General features: G+C 31.1%; 1 protein-coding gene across 2 annotated transcripts; it reads left to right on the top strand.

The window, feature by feature from the left end:
• The first annotated feature begins 13828 nt into the window (after nucleotides 1-13828).
• Nucleotides 13829-18938, top strand: LOC107411381 (E3 ubiquitin-protein ligase WAV3). 2 transcript variants are annotated; one of them, XM_016018960.4, is made up of 2 exons: nucleotides 13829-14415; nucleotides 16577-18938. In XM_016018960.4, the coding sequence occupies exons 1-2, from the start codon at nucleotides 14173-14175 to the stop codon at nucleotides 18515-18517; spliced, it is 2184 nt and encodes a 727-aa protein (XP_015874446.2). In that variant the 5' UTR covers nucleotides 13829-14172; the 3' UTR covers nucleotides 18518-18938. The 2 variants fall into 2 exon arrangements, with proteins under 2 accessions (XP_015874446.2, XP_015874447.2); XM_016018961.4 differs by lacking the exon at nucleotides 13829-14415 and adding an exon at nucleotides 14459-15253.
• Nucleotides 18939-23120: the final 4182 nt, after the last annotated feature.

Raw genomic sequence — 23120 nt, 5'->3', positions numbered from 1 at the left:
TATTTCAAAAGCATTGAACAGCTTGGTTGTTTCATAAAAAAAATAAATAAATAAAGAGGATGAAAACCTTGTTGTATTGCTTTAGCCGGATGTATAAATTCACATAAAATCTCTGTATTTTCCTACCTTTTTTATATGAATAATTCTCTTAGTATCTCTAACTGTTGCCTAGATATCTAGGTTAATCGTATTGGAACTTTATTTCCAGTGCTGTTTATATAATATAATATAGCGCTTATACCTCTGCTACACATAAACACAAACAAGAAACTTACAAACATTAGCAATATCCCAAACTTACACAGTCAGTCTAGTGGTAACTGGTGGGTGGGTTTTATTTCCCGAAGTGATTTGATAGAAATGGCTTATGATTCATGAATTTGAGTCTTCTTTTTTTTTTTTTTTTTTTTTTGGGTAAATTGAATTTGAGTCTTTCTAAATGGTTTTGTCATTCATTCATTCATTTTTCTAGGCGTAAATAACAATAAGGAGATAGGGGGTAAAATAGTAATTTTCTGTAATGTGATTGACCCAATGATTTCTGTAATGTAATTTTCTATCCGGTTCTACTAAAGGTCAGCATATCTTTGATCCTTGGTTATTCAAGGTCATGCGCTGTCATTGCATGGGACCCAAATATTGTTCAGATTTTTTAGAGTGTGACAAGGATTTGACACAAACAAACCACATCAAATTTTCAATTTTGTTTTCAAATAAACCTGTACTTAGAAACTTGACTCAAAAAAAAACAAAAAAAACAAAAAAAGAACAAAAATTATATATATCAATGCTATTTGGTTGGCTAATTTCCATGTTAAATAACCCTCCATTAGAGGCAAAACCTTAACCAAAAAAGATAGATATATCATGAATGAAAGGCGTGATCCGATGGAACATATGAGTGGCTATAATGTAAGAAAAGCACACCCATCAATTGCCTCTCCATCATCAGTCTCTATATTTTCTTGTCCAATTAGCCAAAATGATTCTACATTTTCTGTATTAAGCCAATGATAAAAAAAGTCTTTGAATTTTTAAGCCAATGGAAGAAAGCAATGCACATCAATATGGTTCAGTCCATATCAGAGATCCAAATTATTCATACCATATTATCTAGGAGGTAGCATAATTGAGTATGAGTAATTCCAAAAATAAACAAATTAATGAAAATAAAAGAAATTAATTAATGAGAAAGAAAGAGTATGCAATTTCTTCTTAAATAATAAGGAAGTCCTGTTTAATATGGTTTATTATAACATTATTTCTGACTTTTGAAGTTCAAAAGCAATTTTTATCTTTTTTATTTTTTTATTTTTGGGTAATATCAAAAGCAATTTCTATCTTTAGTTAAGTTTAAAATCAAAGTTAATATAGTTTCTCACAAAATTATACTAATTAAAGCCGTGGAAATTATAAAAAAGCACAGTAAGAATTATACTAAACGGACCATAATTTTTTCTTCAAAAAAAAAAAAAGAACATAATCTAAAAGATCAAATTTGGACTATCAACCAATTATTGTAATAGTGTAATAGACAAAAGTGACCCCTCAAACAACAAGGGATGATGTCAATGCGCGTGTGTAGTACTTATTAGATCAGATTTATTTATTTTTATTTATTACTATTATTTTTACATAAAAAACTTTCAGGATCAGCCAAACCCCATCGTTTGATTCATGCCCAACAACCATCCATCCTGATACTAATGGGACCAGTCAATTGTCCAACCAGGTGGGCAGAATATTTGATCATTTGGTATTATTTTATGGCAAAAGGGGTTACTAGAAGCATATTTAATTGAATTATTTATTTAGTTTTGTAAACGAAGTTGATATTCATAAAGTGAGCTTGATTTTAAATCTTATCCCGGTGACCTTTATATAGTCCTATATGCAAATAGACCGTTCCATATGCTTGACGTTAAATTACATTTCCTAGAGAAGCTTGGCGTTTTTTAATGTACAACTGATCAAGAAACCATATTAGTTTAAGAAATGCAAGGAAAAAATAAAAATAAAAAATTGCTCCAACTTTAGCTGAAATTAATTATGATTATTAATTGATTTTTTTTTTAATTTTAATTATTAAAATTAAAAATCTATCTGGAAAAAGTGAAAATATAGCTAGTATTTCTCCAATTAATATTCCTCATACCTCCTATCCCACTAGTAAACAAAGTTTTTTATTTTATTTTATTTTATTATTATTAATTTAATCAAAACTGTTAGCTGAGTTTAATTACATGAAAATGAATTTTAAATTAAAAAGAAAGTGGATTAGTTTTAATGGTTAATTTATTTTGGTTTTATTTTATCAAAAGAATTAGTCGGTTTTACCTAATCCAATTAATTGGACTGAGAATTCATATTTCGTGTAAATACATAATTTACAAGATTATTATTATTATCATAGATCATGACATGCACATGCTTTTTTATTGGTGGTAGTTGATACATTAATTACAAATTCATGTGGAATTAATCAGATCACAGTTAATATCTATGATTCTATAGATATTATATATAACCTTTTTTTTTTTTTTTTGGTGAATATGTATCATATATATAAGTTGGGTCGGTTCAAGTATGCTTGTCGTACAAGTCAAGTCACGGATCGTAATTTGGACCAGTTGGCTGATCGGCGAAATTGGAAAGGTACCAATAAAGATTGGAGACTTTTGGATTTAATTGTAGAAATTAAGCAAGCAAGTAGAGAGTCAAAGCAAAAACAAATTAGAAAACCTTAGAAGATGCACAATTTTTTAACTAGAGCAGGCTGGTGGGAATCCTTGGAAGTAGTACTAAAGACAAAGCAGCATTCTCTTTTGGAGTACATATGCGTTTGGCAGTGCAAGTAAATGTGTTTGAATGATGGAAGTCGGAGAAAGCGTTTAGTGGTTGGACCCATATACAAATGTATTAAAATTCTAATATCAAAGCGATTATGATACAAAACCATCAGTTACATGACCATTTTCAGGAATCTTTTTAAAAATTGCGGATGATTCTGTATGGGAAAGTCTCCCTATTAAAAGTTGGATGAGAAATCTTACCCAAATCATCAACAACCAAACATATATAAATAAAATGATATCATCCTATAAAATGATATTTCGATAGGATAGTATAAATCCACAACAACAATTCAAATTCTAATCTATTATATATTGAATAACGTCCACCATGAAAAATTCATAACCAAATACAATTATAATACTAGCAGTAATCAAATACTGTTACAATTACATTCAATGTATATTAGAACAATCTATGAAATTTTATAGAATTAAATAAAGAAAAGTGAAATATGAAAGGAACAAGAGAAATATGGAAGCTACTGCTGTAAAACACCATATAGGATGTAATGCACAAGGGAGAATAGCCGGCTAATACTCAGAATATAGGAAAACGATTTTAAAACAATAAAACATGAAATAAAAATATATTAATAAGTGCACGAGTCAATATAAGAAGGATAATAACTATTTAAACTTGAAAAATTATTTTCTTTCAAAACCTTACGTTTCACTTTTGAAAAAATTTTCCATTTAGAAAATTCTTTCACAAAATCCATATTCATAATTCCAAAGATTTATTCAATAAAATTTGATACTCGATAAATAATTTAACTAATAAAACCACTTTAATATTAACAATTAATAAGCAAAAAAACAAGTTACCACATACATAAAATACCGTACATAAGCATAAACCATATAGATACTACTAGGGGAAAATAACCAAATAATATAATGAAACCATCAAATTTATTTGCTCAAAAACATAATTAATTTGATAAATAAATCATTTTATATATGAAACCAATCTATAAATATATATCCATGTATACATACTAAATATCAGATATTAATATGTGATCCTTAGCGTTTTAAGACATTATAGGTTAGTGGGGGAAAGGGAGAACTCATCACGACTTTTTAGCATTCTAAAGACGTTGTGACGGGACTTCATCATTACTCTCTCCAGCAGAAGATGACAATATATACATCATGGCCATAACCAATATTCAATATCGAATATACTCATTGGTACTATATTGATACACTAAACTCATTATACCCATTGTTACCATTTGTTCATTTGACCAATATACATAATAACATATATGTTCCACGATTTCAAATCTCAGTCTTATCAATGATTTCATCTCCGTCTTATCAATGATTTCATATAAACCAATATTTTTCATGCCATAAAATCAAATAAATAACAATTTTGACTAAAACATCCATTCAATGATTGGAACAATTAAATATCACAATTCCAAATACCAGAAAAACCAACATGCCATAATTTCACATCTCATGTACAAAATTTATCAAATAATACTATTAAATTCCCCTATTTTCAATCAATGATTTTTATATCATAAAATTTACATTGATAGCAGCTAGACTAAACCATGAGTTCCAATACCAAAATATTTAAATGCCAAAGTTCAAAAATTTATCATGAGTATATTATTTTAGTACCATTGAAAATCTTTTCAAAAATCACATGAGATGATAACACACACACACACACACACACACACACACACACATATATATATATATATATATATTATATGTATATGCATAATTATCCAAAATTCATGTAGGGTTTTAAAACCATGAAATTTTATATATAAACATTGCCTAAAACTATTTTTGAAGTAATTCCACTGACAAATACTGATGATTTCCACTTCTACTCAGTTATAAGAACACCAGAAGGTTCGGCATGGGTGCCTAATATACCTGAAATATTATTTAGGCTTTTAAACATTTATCTAAAGACATTGGTGCTTTCAAAAGTTTTAAAATTAATCCTACCATTTTAGGATTACAAAAATTGAACACTGAGCGGTCTAATTACATTGTATCCAATATGATCCAATTTCCAAAATTAGGGTTTTTCACCTTAAGTCCAATTTTATAAACTTGAACCTATTATTAGGTCCTGATAACATCTAAAAACACATATCCAACTTCAATTTGGCCATAGTTTGTCCAAACCTAGATTAATTTTAACTAATAGATCCAAAATTGGAAATATACTTGAACGGTAACTAAAATTGACAAATTATATATCAAATTGAAGCTTGTGAAATGAGTAATTAGATGGTAAGCTCATCTTAATGCAAAAAATGATGCTGCTGATTGAAAAATGCATCCAAAATTTTCAACCAAACTTAAAGCACGCATTCCCAAATGTACACAGGCATTTGGGTTCATTACAAAACAAAATAAACTTATTTGAACACAGATAAAACATTTATAATAAAAACTTTTCAAAACTATAACTTTTTAACCGTAACTCATAATTAAGTGTGCCACCAATCTATAAAATCATATCGACGAACTCTAAGCAATAATATACTAGTCAAACTAAAAACTTAGTCATAGAAAAAATCAAACCAAGACCCAAATGGGCCCACTTGGTGAGGCTTGTTCTAACTTGTACAAGTATAGGTTATTACAATTAGTATCTCCTTTGCTAATGAGTTCTTAAGTTGCTTTAAGTATGAAATTCAAAAATGTATTTGGAATTTATATCGGTCTATAGAGAGAGTTTGCTCGAACTTTTCAAAGCTTTAATCGTTCATTAAACTTATTAAAAATATCAATATATTTTTAAATTTTAGACATTGACGCAATGCAAAAGTTATAACAAAGGTTTAAATAGTAAAAATCATTAAAACTTCCTGATAGAAGAATGAACATATATATATACACAAACGATAATGCTACAAGCACTAAAATGTGTAATTCGTAGGAAGGATTTTGCTACAAATAATTATTATTTCTAAAACATATAAACATTAAAACACATGAGCAACTAACAATTTTGAAGATTATAGAACAACTTTGTTATGAGTCAAGGCAAGAATATGATTCTTAGCCTTAAAACAATTTTTGCCTGTTACTGGTGATGAAAGGTCTTGTAAATGGTGAATGCTTTCCAAAATACCATGACTTTCATTTGAAAATAGTAGCACTTCAAATCCCTAGAACCAATGAACAATTTTTATTGTGACAAATAGTATAGGTGAGTGCAAGAGGCATTGGCAAGTTATTTGGTGTCCAATTCCACATCGTCTGGATGTGGAACAGAGGATGATTCTTTTTTGGAGTAGTTAGCTTTAGGGTTTAAAACAACTCCAAAGTTAAGAATGCCTAAGCGAGAGTAGTTCGAGGATAGGTAATCTTTTGAAAAGCTAAGAACCAAAAACTCCATACCAAGTGCGGTGGCTAAAATGGAAACAATATCGACAGAGCGTTACAGATCCGTCAATGGAGATGAGATGTTACAAATGGTATTAGAGCCCGTAACTGGTGGGAAGTGTGCTAACAAGGATGTTAGGCCTCAAGGGGAGTCGAATGTGACGACTAGTGTGGGTGGTTGCAAGATGTACTGGCAGGCTATCTGATGTCTAATCCCACATTACCAGGGTGTGGAACAAGGGATGACTCAAATGTAATAATAGTTATTTTCATAACATCAAGCTATTTTTAGAGCGGTTATCAAGATTCGAAAAAAATTCCGAAGTTAAAAGTGCTCAAGTGAGAGTAATCCAAGGATATGTGACATCCAAAAAAAAACTCTAAACAAAAAACTTTATGCCGTATGCAATTGCTAAATTAGGAACAATATCGGTAGAGAGTGATATGTCTGCCAATGAAAGTAGGGTATTATTATATTTATGGACACACTCTCTTTATTACTAAATAAATGAAAGAAAGACTAGAATGAAATGTTTATTTTTTTCTGTATTAATCTTAGAAAAGCACTAATATATAAAGGGAAAGATGCCACTCATTGTGAAGAGATATAACGCTTCAAAAAGTTCAAAGTATTAAATGTTGTATGGTTTCCAAAATCAATTAACCTTTTCATCAGACATATTCTTTCACAAAAATATTAATTTTAATTGAATAAAATAGAATTTCAAAGTTTCCAAAAATAAGCAACCCGGTAATTAGATAAATACTTGTTATTTCCATGGTGTTAGGTAGCTTGTATTACTACATTGTCACTCGATTACATCTAATCTAATGAGAAAAAAAATATCTCGGCATCAAAAGATTGCCAATGCTGAGGATAAAATGGGCAACAGAATAAAAGAATATATATATATATATATATATATATATATATATATATATATAAGTATATATATTCTCTTTCACATTGCTTCAAATATTGAAATTTTATTATAAATTTAGAGTTTATATGAGTATGGTGAAATACCATAACAAAGCAAAATGAACCTTATATAAACTCATATAAACCACAATATATATTTAAATTTCAGCCTTTAAAATAATTTGAAGGCAAATTAAGGAAGTTCTAATGATTTTCCATTAGGAGGTCTAGAACCTATATCATTATATATACAAGCATAATTGATTTTCGAAAAACTATCACTTAGTTTGTAATGAAAGGCATGACGATATAATAAGTATCTAGAGTTGCCACATTTTCAAATAAATTTTCAATTTTTAATCCATTAATTTAGGTGTAACTTATACGATTTGTCACATTAGCATATCAATGTAAGATGCAGAAGTTATCGGTTGGTATGTCTCTCATGTTTACATGTATAATGTTATGAATTTGAGACATACCCCGTCCGTTTTATCTTTAGATTAAAAATTATTGTCATGATAAAAAAAAATGATGCAAGATGTAAATTGTTACTTATATGGTATAAAATTTAATTATGTGGATATCTAGATGTCATGAATGTCTAATGTATTCATGGCCAATTTAAAAATTATTCTTCAATCCTATTGTCTGCTTTGGAAGCTAGGTGGTGAGCCCAATCCTACCCCTCACGGTTTTACGTTCCCTGTCAGGGAGACCTCTGTTGGAAAGGGGAACGAAACACGCCTTATAAGTGGGTGTGGATACCTTTTCCTTGTGAGACCTTTTAAAACTTTGAGCGCTGGGTTGTAAGAGGATTCCCCAGGCCCAAAGAGGACAATATCGCATGCAGGTGGTCTGGATTATTACAGTTGGTATCAGAGCCAGTACCCGGATCAGTGTGCCAGCGAGGACACTAGGCCCTAAGGAAGGAGGATTGTGAAGTCCCACATCGATTGGAAATGGGAACGAAACACTCCTTATAAGTGGGTGTGTATACATTTTTCTTGTGAGGCATTTTAAAACCTTGAGGGCTGGGTTGTAAGAGGATTCCCCAGGCCTAAACAGGATAATATCGCATGCGAATGGTCTGGGCTATTACAGTTGTCTATGTATATGAGTCATAATTTGTTAGGAATATTTTTTCAACAAATTATGGGAACTTATTTACATGTGTTCAAAATACCACTTCAATTAATAATTTTAAAAAAAATACCTATAGTATTGACAAGTTGAAATTCTAAACATTTATCATGTGAGTAAGCTTCTAACATTTTGATGGTTTATGGAATAAACATAGGAATAGAATTCTTATTCCATAGATTTTGTTTTTCCTATATTTGGTAAGTTTTTGAATTTGGCAATAATTATTCCATAGGAATAGATATGCCTCTATGTAAAGGAATAACAATTCCTTATTAAAACCTTAGAATCCCTATTCTTATGTTTTAATTTGAATAAACTTTAAAATATCCTTAATACATTTAAATTTAAATTAATTATCACATACTAAAAATATATAAATAAATATAAAATTTAATTTTTAATTAATTTTTAACAAATTTGAATTTTTTTGGGAAAAAAAATATTTATAAAGGCTAAATTTTAATTTTAAATCAATATTTTTACCAAACATATAAATAAGAATTATCAATCTTTTTTCCATTTTCTATTCCTATGAATACCTATTTCTATTTCTAAAAGAATACATATTCTATATACCAAATATAGCCAAAAACTATGTTTTCGGATTAAAATTGTATATATATAGGAATTCTCATATAATGATCTTCTTGATGGAAAATTATTAAAATATTTGTTATCAATTTTAGGATTATTTCAAGAATTGAAATTAAAAAATATATTTGAAATTTATATGATATCATATATAATTCATTTTTTTCGAAATTTAGAATATGAGTTTAAAATTTGATTAAACTTAGATAGTTCACCAAATATTTTTGAAATCTCACTTTTTAAAATAATTTAAAAACTAATAAAATTTGTTATTGTAAAGCTATGAATAATTTCTCAAAAATAAAAAATGACTGTATAAATATAATGTTAATATAATAGGACTATATAGCTTTATGGTAGATATGTGCATAATATTATCATAAGTAATTAAGAGCTTTGACTCATGGAGCGTAAGCTTTGTAATTTTCATAAGATTAACCTCATTATGCAGTTTGACAGGACTTGTCTGCCTGTCTCCTTTATAATTAAATTAATTATTAAACCCACTACTAATACATAATTTAGTGGCCGCCAGCCACTCCCATTCCAGAAAAGCCCTTCTATCTAGTTTTGGATAAGTTTGTATTCTAGTGCTCTACTAGCACTAATTATTTTTTTAAAATTTTATAAATCAATAACCATAGGCAAACTTAGTAGTATTTCCTTTAGGAGACGTTTATATTACTTTTGAAAGTGGGAGACTGGGAATTTTGATGGTTTGATTAATATATTAATGGGAATATATATTTTTTTTACACCTTTAAAATTTGGGATAAATATAAAAATATCTTTCATATTTTTAGTAATATCATCTACACCTTGTTAAGGAACCTAAATACCTTTGTATCCTTACTTAATTTGAACTAATTTCAAAATTCTTTTTATTTCTTTCTTTGCAATAATTAAGTTGACAACGTCAAGTTTTGTTCTTTTATATTTTCAACTAAATTTTTTAAAAAATATATATATATATATATATATATATATATATAATAATTTTAATTACATAATTTTTTTAAATAAGTTATATATTTGATATATATATATATATATGTTATATATTTGATATATATAGATATATATATATATATATATATTTAGTTAACTATATTTGAAAAATTATAATATATTTAGCTAAACATGTTTGACAAATTATGATAGATTTTAATACTTTTAGTAAAATATATTTGACAGATGATTACTTGGTTAAAAAATATTATTTTATTAAAATCACCATATACTTTTTTTTTTAAATTGTAAAATTATCACTTAATTTTAATAAATAAAAAGAATTTTAAAATTAATTTAAATAAAGATATAAGGGTAATTTAAACTCTTTTAAGGAGTATGGATGATATTATTAAAAATTTCAAAGATATTTTTATATTTACCCTAAACCAACCTCAAAAAAATATTCCCTTTAATTATTCAATAGACTTTTTAAAAATATTATCTAAATTCGTTTTTTATTCACTACACTATGCCAGAAAAGTAAAAATTCAAAGATGGACGAAATAAGAATTAGGGGAAAATGAAAGAAAAGCATTAACAATTTTAATCCCCATGTTATTTAGCATTATAGGAATGAAAAGAAATATATATATATATATTTATATATATATATATATATATATATATATATATATATATTCATATATATTCTTCTCTTTTTATTGAGTATATGATGGAAAGACAGAAAGGAAATAAAATGTTATTATGGTTACAGCTAAATTATCATTTTACACATAAATTATTTCCATGTGAAAGGTAAATGTACGCTTAAATAACTAATTTTGTACAAAAAAAAAAAAAAATTTGTTTTTCTTTCCTTCATCCAATCTTTCTACTTCTAGAGTGATAAGTTCAACTCCACATCCAAACTTTTCCCTTATCTCCTCCTCTCTTCTTTTCCTCTATCTCCTACCAAAAATCAACTTCCATTGATGTGCTAACATGTAAGTTAGTAAAGTACTCGGATTCTAACCAAAATGACAACTTTACTTATCATTTGGGTAGGGAGCTCACAAATAAATCCACCTCTTACAATTGCAACTTTCTAAGTTTTTTATTACCAACAAAAAGAAAAATATATAATAATAATAGCCCCTTCCTAAATTTATGAATCATCTAAAGTAATTTGAAATCCCATGAAATTTTGAATCATCTAATATAATTTAAAAACATTACACCCACCCTAACCAAATAAAATTTTTTTAAAAAATCTGAAGTAAAATACTAAATAATTTATCATACTTTATTTTCTTTTTTCTTTTTTTTTTTGAAAATTATTATTATTATTATTATTATTCACAAATGTTCATTTGGTAAGGCCTTTATTGGAAGAATTTTTAAGTAAAATACTAAACAATTTATCATACTTTTAGTCTCACTTTTCTTTTAGAGAAAGAAAGGAAAAAAGAAAAAAAGAAAAAAAGAAAAAGAAAGAGATGGGGTAAAAACTATTTTTCTCTTTCAATTTTGCCATATTTTATAATTGATATTTATATTTATGCACTCTTATATTTGATCAATTGCTTACTCTTCGTTAGCCAGGAGTGCTTTATTCTCATAAAAAAATTATGAAAATCATCATCGCTTAAAAGTTTCATGGGTGGACTAATCTGTTGGATTTTTATACAAAATGCACTAAAGTTCTATAATAATTTGAAACCTACTCATGAAACAAAAGAATTGTGGAGAGAAACAAATAAAATATTACGGTATATTACCTCTCCTCTCAACAAGATCTATTCAAATTCAAATCCTGACCTTTTAATCAGGTAAAATTTACGAGGTTGCAGCCTACTACCAATTTAAATAGTACATGTTGGTTAGGTCTACTCAATTTAACTCTTAAATACTCTTCATATTTATGAAAATATATATATATATATATATATAAATATATATGAATAGATTTCCTCACAACTTTTTGATTATAGTCATTTATGCCCAAAAAAAAAATAAAATTGAAAATCATTTAATTATACTTAAAACAAATTATATACTTACTTTTATTCACTAAAATATATATGTATATGTATATATATATATATATATATATATGTATATATACATACTCTAAAGCTTAATTCAAGCATCAATTATTTTCTTTAAAAATAGAATGAGTTTTCTAGTATTTTTTTTTTCCATATATAATGAGACCATAAATTACAACTATTAAAAATATAAAAATAATTTTTCTATATATTTTTATGAATAATAATTATTATATTATAATATACAGTTTTATGATAAAAATGATCGATTTTAGTAGTAACGTGAGAATTTAATATTAAATATTATTTCAGAAGTAGATAAATCAATTTTATAGGCATATTTCATGAAAGAGTATCTACTGCAGAACAAAATTGACATTTTCGAAATAAAATTCGATGTTAGATTTTTACTTTACAGAGTAAATCTAATTCTTTCTATAACAAAATTGAAACAATATATATATATATATATATATATTACACAAAAAAGTTTAGGATCCCACATTAATCACAAATTATATTATAGTAGTATAGATATGTGACCTGATGAACTCTTTTAAACATGCATAATATTATTAGAGAAATTTGTCAAATTTGTTAATGATAACATTTTAAAAAAAATATTCATGTGAGTATTGTGGAAGATTTACTCCTAAAAATTTTAGTTTCGAAACTAATCATTTTGTATAATAATAAAGTACAATATACAATATCGATCTAAAACGAATGCAATATATTAAATAGAGTAATACAATAGATCAAAATCTAAAAATAATATACCTCTAGCAAAAAAATAAATAAATAAATAAATAAAATCTAAAAATAATATAAAATTCACATTATAAAATTATATTTTTCAAGTTTCTTTTCCTGCAACTTGCTTCCTAAGAAGTTGCCCCTAGTTTCACCCGTTTCTCCATTTTTTATTTTCCTTCCATTTTTATCCCTACCACACCATTCGATTTTGACAAAATGAAGCTAAAAAGAATCACCTTTTTTTTTTTTTTTTTTTTTTGGTTTATGCTAAAATGAGTCACTTGTTCATTCAACAATACTTCATTTCTTTTTTGGTTAACTTTTTTTAATTTTAAATATTTTGTTGGGAGATTATTATTATTATTATTATTTGAAAGAGAAGGCCTACATATATTTTGAATTTAAAATAAGGATTGAAGCCATAATCAAGCCATTTTATTTGTCCAAATACATCAAATAGTAGGATACAATTTCTTTCTTTCTTTCTTTCTTTTCTTGTTTGCTAAGAATAGTAGGTCAGAATTTCATTTGGTCATTGCTTTCAAGCATTTATAAGCTATCTGACAAGGTTACGCTATTATATAGAATGTGTAACATATATTGAAAATTATAAATAATTATTTATTTTTATCCATATATTTTATTAAGAATTAATAGAAACAAGAAGAAGTACCTTTTTGTTTTTGTTAGAAAATGCAATATGATTGGACATCAAAATTGTAGGAACGTTTTCCTCCCATCATTAACATAAATATCATCAACATATCAAGAAGCAAAATAATATCTTATTTTCAAATGTAATAATTTTTTTTTTAAATAGTTTTGAAAACAAAGGTGGATAGATATTAAAGTAGGCCCTGAAAAAAAAAATTATTTTATTTGTTGACATCCCTATTTGTTCATTCAAAGTCGTAACATTTGAAAAATATGTGTTAATCATGAAAACAAAGCGAAAGTGTTTTCTATTACATCCCCTTTCATCCCAAACTTACAAATGGCATGAATGTAAAAAAACAACTATATATATATATAAATATATCTATATAAAGAAAAATAATAATAATAATAATAAGTCAAAATTGCCATTTGTGAAAAGTTATACTTACAAATGCCATGAATTCAATAAATTAAAAAAAAGGGCAAAATTGGAATTAGACAACTACAATATGAGTAACAATTAAAAAGAAATTCGTCCATTTTGCAATCTCAGTCAGCCACAGCCGCTTCTTCACCTCTCTCACCACACCTTTCTTCAAATCCCTTTCTCAACCTCCATAAAAAGCTCACAACTCCAACACCCACCATTCTCTTTCTATCTGCATCTATCCCAAACCCTCAATTCTAACGGCCCTTATTTCTGGGTGTTAAAGCTCAGAACCTCATTTTCAATTTTTTCTTATTTTCTTTCATACCCATTTCTTGATAAACCAGTTCTGTTTCTTGATATGGGTTATGGCTTAGAGATCTGAATTTGTTTTTTCTTTCTTTTATTATTCTCTCATTAACTAAAAAAAAGTGAGAGAAAAAAAAAATGGCAAGCAAATGGAGGAAAGCGAAGCTTGCTCTTGGGTTGAATACTTGCCTCTATGTTCCCCAAACTTCTGAGGATTCATCACCCTCCAACGACGTTGCTGCTGGTAGGTTCTCCGACGTCGCTTCAACCTCTCCTATGCTTTCTCCGACGGGTCTCGCCGCCGATTGCCGCCTACCTACGACGCCAACTCCATCGTCCTCAGGCCTTCGGTTGCCCAAATCTGGGAGCAAGTCCTCTAAGGTTAGTTTTTTTCTACCCCATCAAAACTCATGCATGTTTAGGTGTTTCGATGGATAAGATTTTTATGGGGTTCGAATTCATTTTTGTTTCTACGAATTTGGATGCATATTTTTTTAGCTTTAATTTTACTGTCAAATTTTCCTTTTGTCGTTTTTTAGAATATGGGTTTTGTTCATTTGGTGAATATCCACGGTAGATTCTGAGTTTAGGTGATAAGGTTGATTGATTTAATAAATATTTTAAGTTAATAAGGTATGCTGAACTTGTTGGTTGAGAGTCTCTGTTTGTTGTGGGGCATATGTTAATGGTGGGAGGGAGAGAGGAGTCGATAATGAGGAGTAAATGATGTACGAGATGGTTTGTGAAGATGGGTATTGGTTGTGAAGTTGTTTTCAACCAAAGGCCTCTGCGAGAGGAAGAGATAAAGTGGACTAGTCCCTTCGGGACCATGGTCCTTTGGTTTATTAGAAAAAGGAATACACTGTACCTTTCCTTTTCATCGTCCCTTAAGGAAAAAGTGCTTTGTCTGGTCAGCATAGCTTCACTGTTCAAGGCCCCCCCCCTCTCTCTCTCTCACCTTTTGATGGTAATTTTAGGAAAAGACTGTGGACCGTTGATTACGATCTTTCCTTCAATGGGCTTAGCCAAAGAATAAATAAATAAAAAGAGGAAATTGGGACAAGTAAATAAGAAATGCAAGCCATAGAGCAGATTCATTGCTTACCCATCTTTTGATGAGCTTTTATTTCTTTTCTTATTGTTTTGAAAGCTTCATCATTAGTTGGAGAGATGCTTGATTTATTCTTGCTTTTAAAAAAAGTCTACCCCTCGATTGATGGTAATTTCCCATTACGTCCTCCGTTGTGGTTTTGACCACCTAACATTGACTTCTTCTTTTTTATTTATTTATTTTTATTATTATTTTTTTAATGGGAATGGCTGATTTGCCGAGGACGTTTATGGTCTTTGTAAATGAATGATAGCTAAGAGTTCTCGAAATTGGCAATCATGGAGTAGATATGTTGCATTCAGTTCATCTTTTTATGCGTTAGTCTCTATAGTGGGGCTGCATGGTACAGAAGTGTCAGCATAAGATGCTATGGTGTTGTACATCCAAGAACACCAGATATAATATTTTTTTTCCCTATCAAAAAGGAGCAATAAATATTATTTTAAGCTGGAACCCACGTCGCCTTTTGTCTAAAGGTGCTGGATTTGCATGGTAGTAAATTATTTGCATTTTTTAGTCTCCCAAAATAATAAATGTTTACAATTTAAAAAATGGATATCACCTGAGTGTTTCAAAGTTTATATACCGAAAGAAAAACTAGACATGTAAAAATGCGTGCCCGACTCTTTGTTGTTCCTTAAAAGCATTTATTAAGCTAATGCTGCGGCATACCTCTGTATACTTCCTTTGGCTTTCAGTTTTATCTGAATGGTTTTAACTCACCTTTTGATGCTATGTTTGTAGGATTATTCACTTATTTGAAATTATTTAGTGGAATCTGACTGCTCATTTCAGATTGACTGAGTTTCATAAGATTTTTTAGAACTTCAATGCTTTTTGCTTGTTAGGTTCTGTTAAAGGTAAGGTAGATGGTTTTGTATTGATTTTAACGTTGTGTGAACTGCAAAACCAATATCATAAGGATCATAGTCATTTTCTGTCAAAATAAAGAGTTTACTTATCAAATGCAGGTGCCTTAAAGGAAACATTTATCATACATATTGTAATGTGTTTTGAGCTAATTTTGGAAAGAAAACTTTAGTTTTAATAATTTTTATGGGGCATCCTTGTCTTAATTCTTGCTTTGATTTGATCTAAATGTTCGTTGTTATTTGGGCATCCAAAAGGTTTTGTTTTGACTATTAGTATTTCTAATTAGATTTCAGGATAGGGGGGATAAATGATTTATCTTATACCTTCAATTGGTTTTTAGAATTTATATTAGATTCTAGTGCATCAAAAAATTACTAACTATTGTTCCTTATTTTTTAGATTTATGATTATTATTATTTTACTTTTTATTATTATTACCCCCCCAACAAATGAAGTTGCTAGAATTATTCTATAATCTTCTTTCTCTTCATGCACACAATATGATTTCTACTTGTTATTCTGAATGTAGTAACGTCAGCTTTTTTGCTTTTACTGCAGAGGACCTGCGCGATATGCCTTAACACCATGAAACCTGGGCATGGGCATGCCATTTTCACTGCAGAATGCTCCCATTCATTCCACTTCCACTGCATTACCTCTAATGTGAAACATGGAAATCAAATTTGCCCAGTTTGCAGAGCAAAATGGAAAGAGATTCCCTTTCAGAGCGTTGCTTCTAATCTTCCCCATGGAGTGTCAAGAATCAATTCAGTTGGATGGCCCCAGGATGATGCATGGATGACTGTCTTACGACGGCTTCCTTCCTCACATATGGATGCGAGTCGGCAGATTGCATCACTCTTTCATGCCCCTGAACCTGCTATCTATGATGATGATGAAGTATTGGAGCAGCAACCCGAGATTCGTGAGAAAAGTACACCTATTGCAGATGCTGCTGATAATGATTGTACTGGAACGCTAGAAGTCAAAACATACCCTGAAGTTTCAGCTGTTCCAAGGTCATCTTTCCATAATAATTTCGCTGTATTAATCCACCTCAAGGCTCCTCATATAAGTGACAGACAGAATGGCAGCAGAAATCATACCATATTGCCGCGGATATCTCAGAATTCCCGTGCTTCAGTTGACCTTGTTACAGTGCTTGATGTTAGTGGTAGCATGGCAGGCACCAAGCTTGCTTTGTTAAAGCGAGCTATGAGTTTTGTGGTACAGAATCTTGGTCCCTCTGATCGTCTTTCTGTCATCGCCTTCTCCTCCACAGCCCGCCGTCTTTTTCCTCTTCGTCGGATGACTGAGATTGGAAGGCAGCAGGCATTGCAGTCTGTTAACTCTCTTATTTCGAATGGTGGAACCAACATTGCTGAAGGCTTAAGAAAAGGTGCCAAGGTGTTAATAGACCGTAAGTGGAAGAACCCAGTTGGTAGTATCATACTGCTTTCAGATGGCCAGGATACATATACCATCAATAGTCCTGGTGGAAACCATCCCCGACCAGATTACCAGTCACTTCTTCCAATCTCAATTCATCGAAATAATGGTGCAAGCTTGCAGATTCCAGTTCATGCATTTGGATTTGGTGCAGACCATGATGCATCATCAATGCACTCTATTTCAGAGAATTCTGGCGGAACGTTTTCTTTCATCGAAGCTGAGAGTGTCATACAGGATGCATTTGCACAGTGTATTGGGGGGCTTTTAAGTGTGGTAGTGCAGGAGCTCCAGATCAAAATTGAGTGTGTTCACCCAAGTTTGCAGCTAGGTTTAATAAAAGCAGGAAGCTATCCAACAAGCATGACGGCTGATGCAAGAATGGGTTCTATCAGTGTTGGAGACTTGTATGCGGAAGAAGAAAGGGATTTTCTGGCGACAGTCAATGTTCCAGTTGATGCATCCAGAACTGAGACCTCACTGCTAAAGGTTAGATGTATTTACAGAGATCCTATCACCAAAGAAATGATGACTCCGGAAGAAGCTAATGAAGTAACGATCCAAAGGCCCGAAACAACCAGACAAGTAGTGGTTTCAACAGAAGTAGACAGGCAAAGAAATAGGCTTCATGCAGCAGAGGCAATGGCGGAAGCTAGAGCTGCAGCTGAAAATGGCAATTTGGCAGGTGCAGTCTGTGTCTTAGAGAGCTGTCGTAAGGCTTTGTCTGAAACTGTCTCTGCACAGTCAGGTGATCGATTATGTGCTGCACTTTGTGCTGAGTTGAAGGAGATGCAAGAAAGGATGGCAAACCGGCGTGTATATGAAGAATCTGGAAGGGCTTACGTTTTATCAGGATTGAGCTCACACTCATGGCAGAGAGCAACTGCACGAGGTGATTCAACAGATAGTACAAGTCGTGTGCAATCTTATCAAACTCCGTCCATGGTAGACATGGTGACAAGGTCGCAGACCATGGTTATGGGGAATGCACCTCGGCAAAGAAACCTCCAGCCTGCTCAATCATTTCCAGCTCGAGGACAGCCACGGTAATCATCAAAAAAGTTACTTTTCAACATTCTTGTTGCCCTATTCTTGTTTTCTTTATCAGTGGACTACTTTGTTTCTTTTTATTAGATTTTCTTTATTTTTGTTTTGGGAAGTGGGGGATAACTGAGGTTATAAAGGAGTTTTGGTGTTTTCACTTGTTGGGGGTATATTTCCTTGTTATGATATGTAAATGAATAAGAATTGGGAAAAGGTGGGATGATAGGGCTGATAAAAATTGTGAAAAGGAAGAGATGGGAGTTAACGTTTACAAGGTGTGATTTTGGGTGATGTACATAAATAGGGGTTCTTTTCTTTTGATTTTTTTCCTTTGAGAAGAGGGGGTATAGCAATGTAATTGTGGAGATACTTAAAGGTGAATTGTTCACTTGAATGATGGTATATTTACTCCTGATTCTTTTCACTAGTTATTTGTGTTTTAAAAGTCAAGAAATGGCAACAACTTCTAAGGCATCTGTTAGCAGGAGATTGTTTTGTTTTATTGAATTACTGAAAAAAAAGAAGAAGATAAATATATAGTTTTTGTTAGTTGACAATCAAAGAGAAATACAACAGGTTCTGTACGAAAATAGAAGAATACTGAAAAACTAATTATAATTTTTCTTTTTCTTTTTCTTTTTCCAACACCAACAAAACAAATATGCCAAGAATTGTTAGTCGTGGCAACTTTTGTTGGTATCGGCATGACGTCGTTCCTGAAACACACAGCTTTAGGGCATGGTAATAACATTTGACCAATAAAATGCGAAAGAAGATTCGTCCAATTTTTATTTGTTCATTTGTTTATTTTTATTTTTGGTGGTAAAGAGTCCCAACATTTTTTTATTGGATCCGAAAGAATTGTTCGACTTTTTTATTTTTTTTAGAGTCATAGAGTAATTGTTCAACCTGCATATCACTTTTTTTGTGGATCACCTATTTGACTATATTTTCCTGCCGGAAAAATAAATAAGTAAATAAACTTTACTTTGCAATCGTGCTTATGTGTTAAATAAATAAATAAACTTTACTTTGCACTCGTGCTTCTGTGTATGTGGCATGTGGACTGCCATGAAGGTGGGCGGTATGAAAGTTTGAGGGATTTATTGCCTATATGGTTTAGAAGTCCACTTGATTTTGCCAGTCAAATGGAGGAATAACCGGTTATATGTTAATATATTTTTTTTCTCTGCACGAGATTTTCCTTCTGTTTGTCTTCTTCCTTCACGGTTCTCTCTCTCTCTCTCTCACAACAACGGAGGAAGTCCAAACGATGTTTGATCGTTCTCTGAATGTTTGTGCTAATGAGAGTCTTTCGGTGGTTGTGGAGGATTCTCACAAAAACGTTTTCGAAGTCACACTGTGTCTAGTCTTGTGGGACATCTTTACAATTCCAAACAATATAGTAGGGAAGCTTTTTGTTCCACAATGACAATTGCTGGGCGGGTGCAAGGAGACATCCAGATTATTGGCTAGGAAGGGGGCCTCCTTTTGTTTCAATTCACTTTAAAATAGGACAGAGACTAGGTGCTTCATCAGCAACCTTGGCATTTTGCTCAATCCTTGCTTCTTTTATCTGAAATTGATGGGGTCTTCTCACCCCCGGAGGTAGTCATCCGAAAAACCGCTTTCTTGGTGCGATAGGCAAATTTACCTTTGATGTGCCGAACACGTCCTTTTGTTTTCCTTTAATTTTGGCAATAGGTCAACAGATTGGAGAGGTGATAAAGGTGGATTTGGGCAAAGGTGGAATGTGCTGGGCAAAGAACATGCACATTAGGACTATTATTAATGTCATGGAACCTCTGAAATGTGGGGTTTTCATTACAGTGGCAGGGGTAACAAATGGATTGAGTTTACGTAGGAGTAACAAATGGATTGAGTTTAGCTATGAGAAACAGCTTGAATTCTGTTTCAAATGTGACTGTCTAGGTCATGTTAATACGGATTGTTATTGGTCAGTGATTGGTAGCTCTGATCAGTATTGAACGTGCAAAATGAATATAGAAGAGGAGGTTTAACAGGTCTTTCGCTATTTAAAATTTTCTAGCATTGACACTTATTGTCAATAGAAACCTACAAGAGACTAAATCTACTTCATATCATCTCTATGCTCCCAAACTATAAGTTTTGCATCACGCATAATAATATAGTATTCAAAACACATTTATGACTCAGTCTTCCCCATAAATAGAAATATACAAAAGACACACACAATATATTTAAACAACACATATTTAGGACTTAGTCATCCGTATAAAAAAACAATAAATATTGAAATATAAATGATAGGAAATTAAAAAATATTACACAGATTATGTGAAAAACAACGAGTGTTTGTCATCACCTCTAATCTAAATCTACTAGGTAAAGAAAAATTAATATAATCACACAATCCTCTTCTAAAGTGTAGGGAAGGATATGGACATTCCAAGTCAGTGTGATGGTGCGGTTACTCAACCTCCTATACTCGAACTCTATAGCCTTAAGACAAAAGCATCACAGCTGCTATTCCTTATAAGGAATCCACATCGCGGCTTCGTCTTCAAAGCCTCTCTCATAAGGGATTGAGCTACACCACCACCTCGCAATAGTCTTCCTTGCAATGGCACACCAACACTATTGTTCCAACGGTCTTTCATGTAAGAGAAACTCCTCCAAGCTTCATTGCGATAAAAGTGAAAGAGTACTAAACCCAAATTGATGGGGGAAAGTGCTTGGGGGGTATTTGGATGGTGGGGAAATTCTACGAGTTTCTCGTTAAGTGATTAAAACAAAATCTAAGAAACCCACAACGATAATCTCAAATAAAAACACAAATAAAGAGAAGAGACAATTCATCATAATGTAAACACACCTAAAACAAGTCTTCATTGATTAATCAGGTGTGAAGCTCACTAAATCATGAAATATACTTACTGGTTCATTAATGGCAGCATTGAGCTTCTTCTTTTTCTCTTTTCCCATATAAAAGGATCAGATTTTATCTAAAAGATGATATTGTTAGAACAACATAGCAGGTTGTGCGAACAACACAAAAAGAACTTAAATCCTAGAGCGACACATGTCATCACATCGTTTAAACAATATACAGATTTTGTTTACATTACATACATTCAACAATGAGAAAATGAACGTTTTTCAACAACATAAAATCCTTGTTTGAATAATGTAGATCTACCATTTACAGAATGACATGTGGAGAATTAATTTTTTTAAAAACATTGGTGTTGTTTTAACAACACTGATTCATGCCAGATCCTCGACATATGGCAGCAACATTGGTGTGATGTTTGAATTACACTCATGGATGAGTGTTGTTCAAACAACACTATCCATTTTTTGAACGTTATGTCAAATTTTGGTCAGACTAAGTACTTTTTTACTCCCAAAAACTTCGTAAAAATTATTTTAAACTAAAGTTAAGCTACCCAAAGTATAAAAAAAGATAAAAATGTGAAATTCAGTGAAAAAATTGTGTAGAATAGTGTGTGCCTAATCACATAAGTGTACATACAAAGTCTCTAAGTCACTTATCATATCTAATTGTGATTTGGTCTTCATGTCTGGTATTGAGATAGACACTTTACAACTTAATGTTTTAGTTCATAAAAATTTACCAACATATAAAAACTGACTAAACAAGTATTGTGCGAAATTGCAAGCAAGGAAGTCTTTTCTTTATGAGGCATGATCTCAGTGTGGTCACAATTCTTTTAACCTCAATCATGGCATTATTGATTAGGATGAGTTCCAATGAATGCTAATGTCACCATTAACAAAATTACGCCTAAATCGACCATTCCTTATGATAATTATATGGCTAATGTGGTAGAGAAGTGATAGAACCAGTTGTCCACCATGGAGTTGATAAGTGAGATTTTTACTAACTTATTTGACCCTTAAAGATTGATTAATGGCTTCAAAACTCTAGCTTTGTTTTATTTTTAATGCTTTTTGTTGAAACTTTTCAAGGGAAGCTTTTGATTGGAGTTAATGGCATGTTATTTAAGAAAATATCAAGTTTGGAGCAATTTTGGCTAACATGGAATGCTCCACACTGAAATGGCATGTACCCCTTGCTCCACGCCAAAATGGAGTGAACCCCATTCCACGCCATGCTCTACTCTATACTCCATTCAAAAAGGCCTCACTCCATGCCATGCCCCACTCTACACCATCCTCCACGCCAAGCTCCACGCCATGATACATGCCAAGCCAAGCTCTACGCCTTGTTACATGCCCAAAATGGACTCCATGCTACACTCCAGGCCATGGTCCACGCAACAAGCATCCACACCAAGATGGGCATGTTCAAGCCTTTCACGTCTCAGTTCATGCCAGCCAACAGCTTTTTTTCAAGTGGCGCTGAGTCATGCCAAAATGGCGTGTACCCTTAAGCTCCACGCCATATGGATATTTTGTTTACGCTTCAGTATTTTTTTTTTATTAGAGCAAAACAAATTGATGATTAGGTGTCAAATGATGGAAGGCTTTTTGATAAGAGGGTGTATTTTCATTTTTAAGGAGCTAGGGTTTAAAGGGGGAGGAGGCTAACTCAAAAAAAAAATAAAAAAAAAGGGAGGCACAAATACCAAGGAAGATTTTA

The sequence above is a fragment of the Ziziphus jujuba genome, chromosome 10 (genome assembly GCF_031755915.1).
Source record: "Ziziphus jujuba cultivar Dongzao chromosome 10, ASM3175591v1".
NCBI classification, from domain to species: Eukaryota; Viridiplantae; Streptophyta; class Magnoliopsida; order Rosales; family Rhamnaceae; genus Ziziphus; species Ziziphus jujuba.
This window is presented reverse-complemented; position numbering and strand designations above follow the sequence as displayed.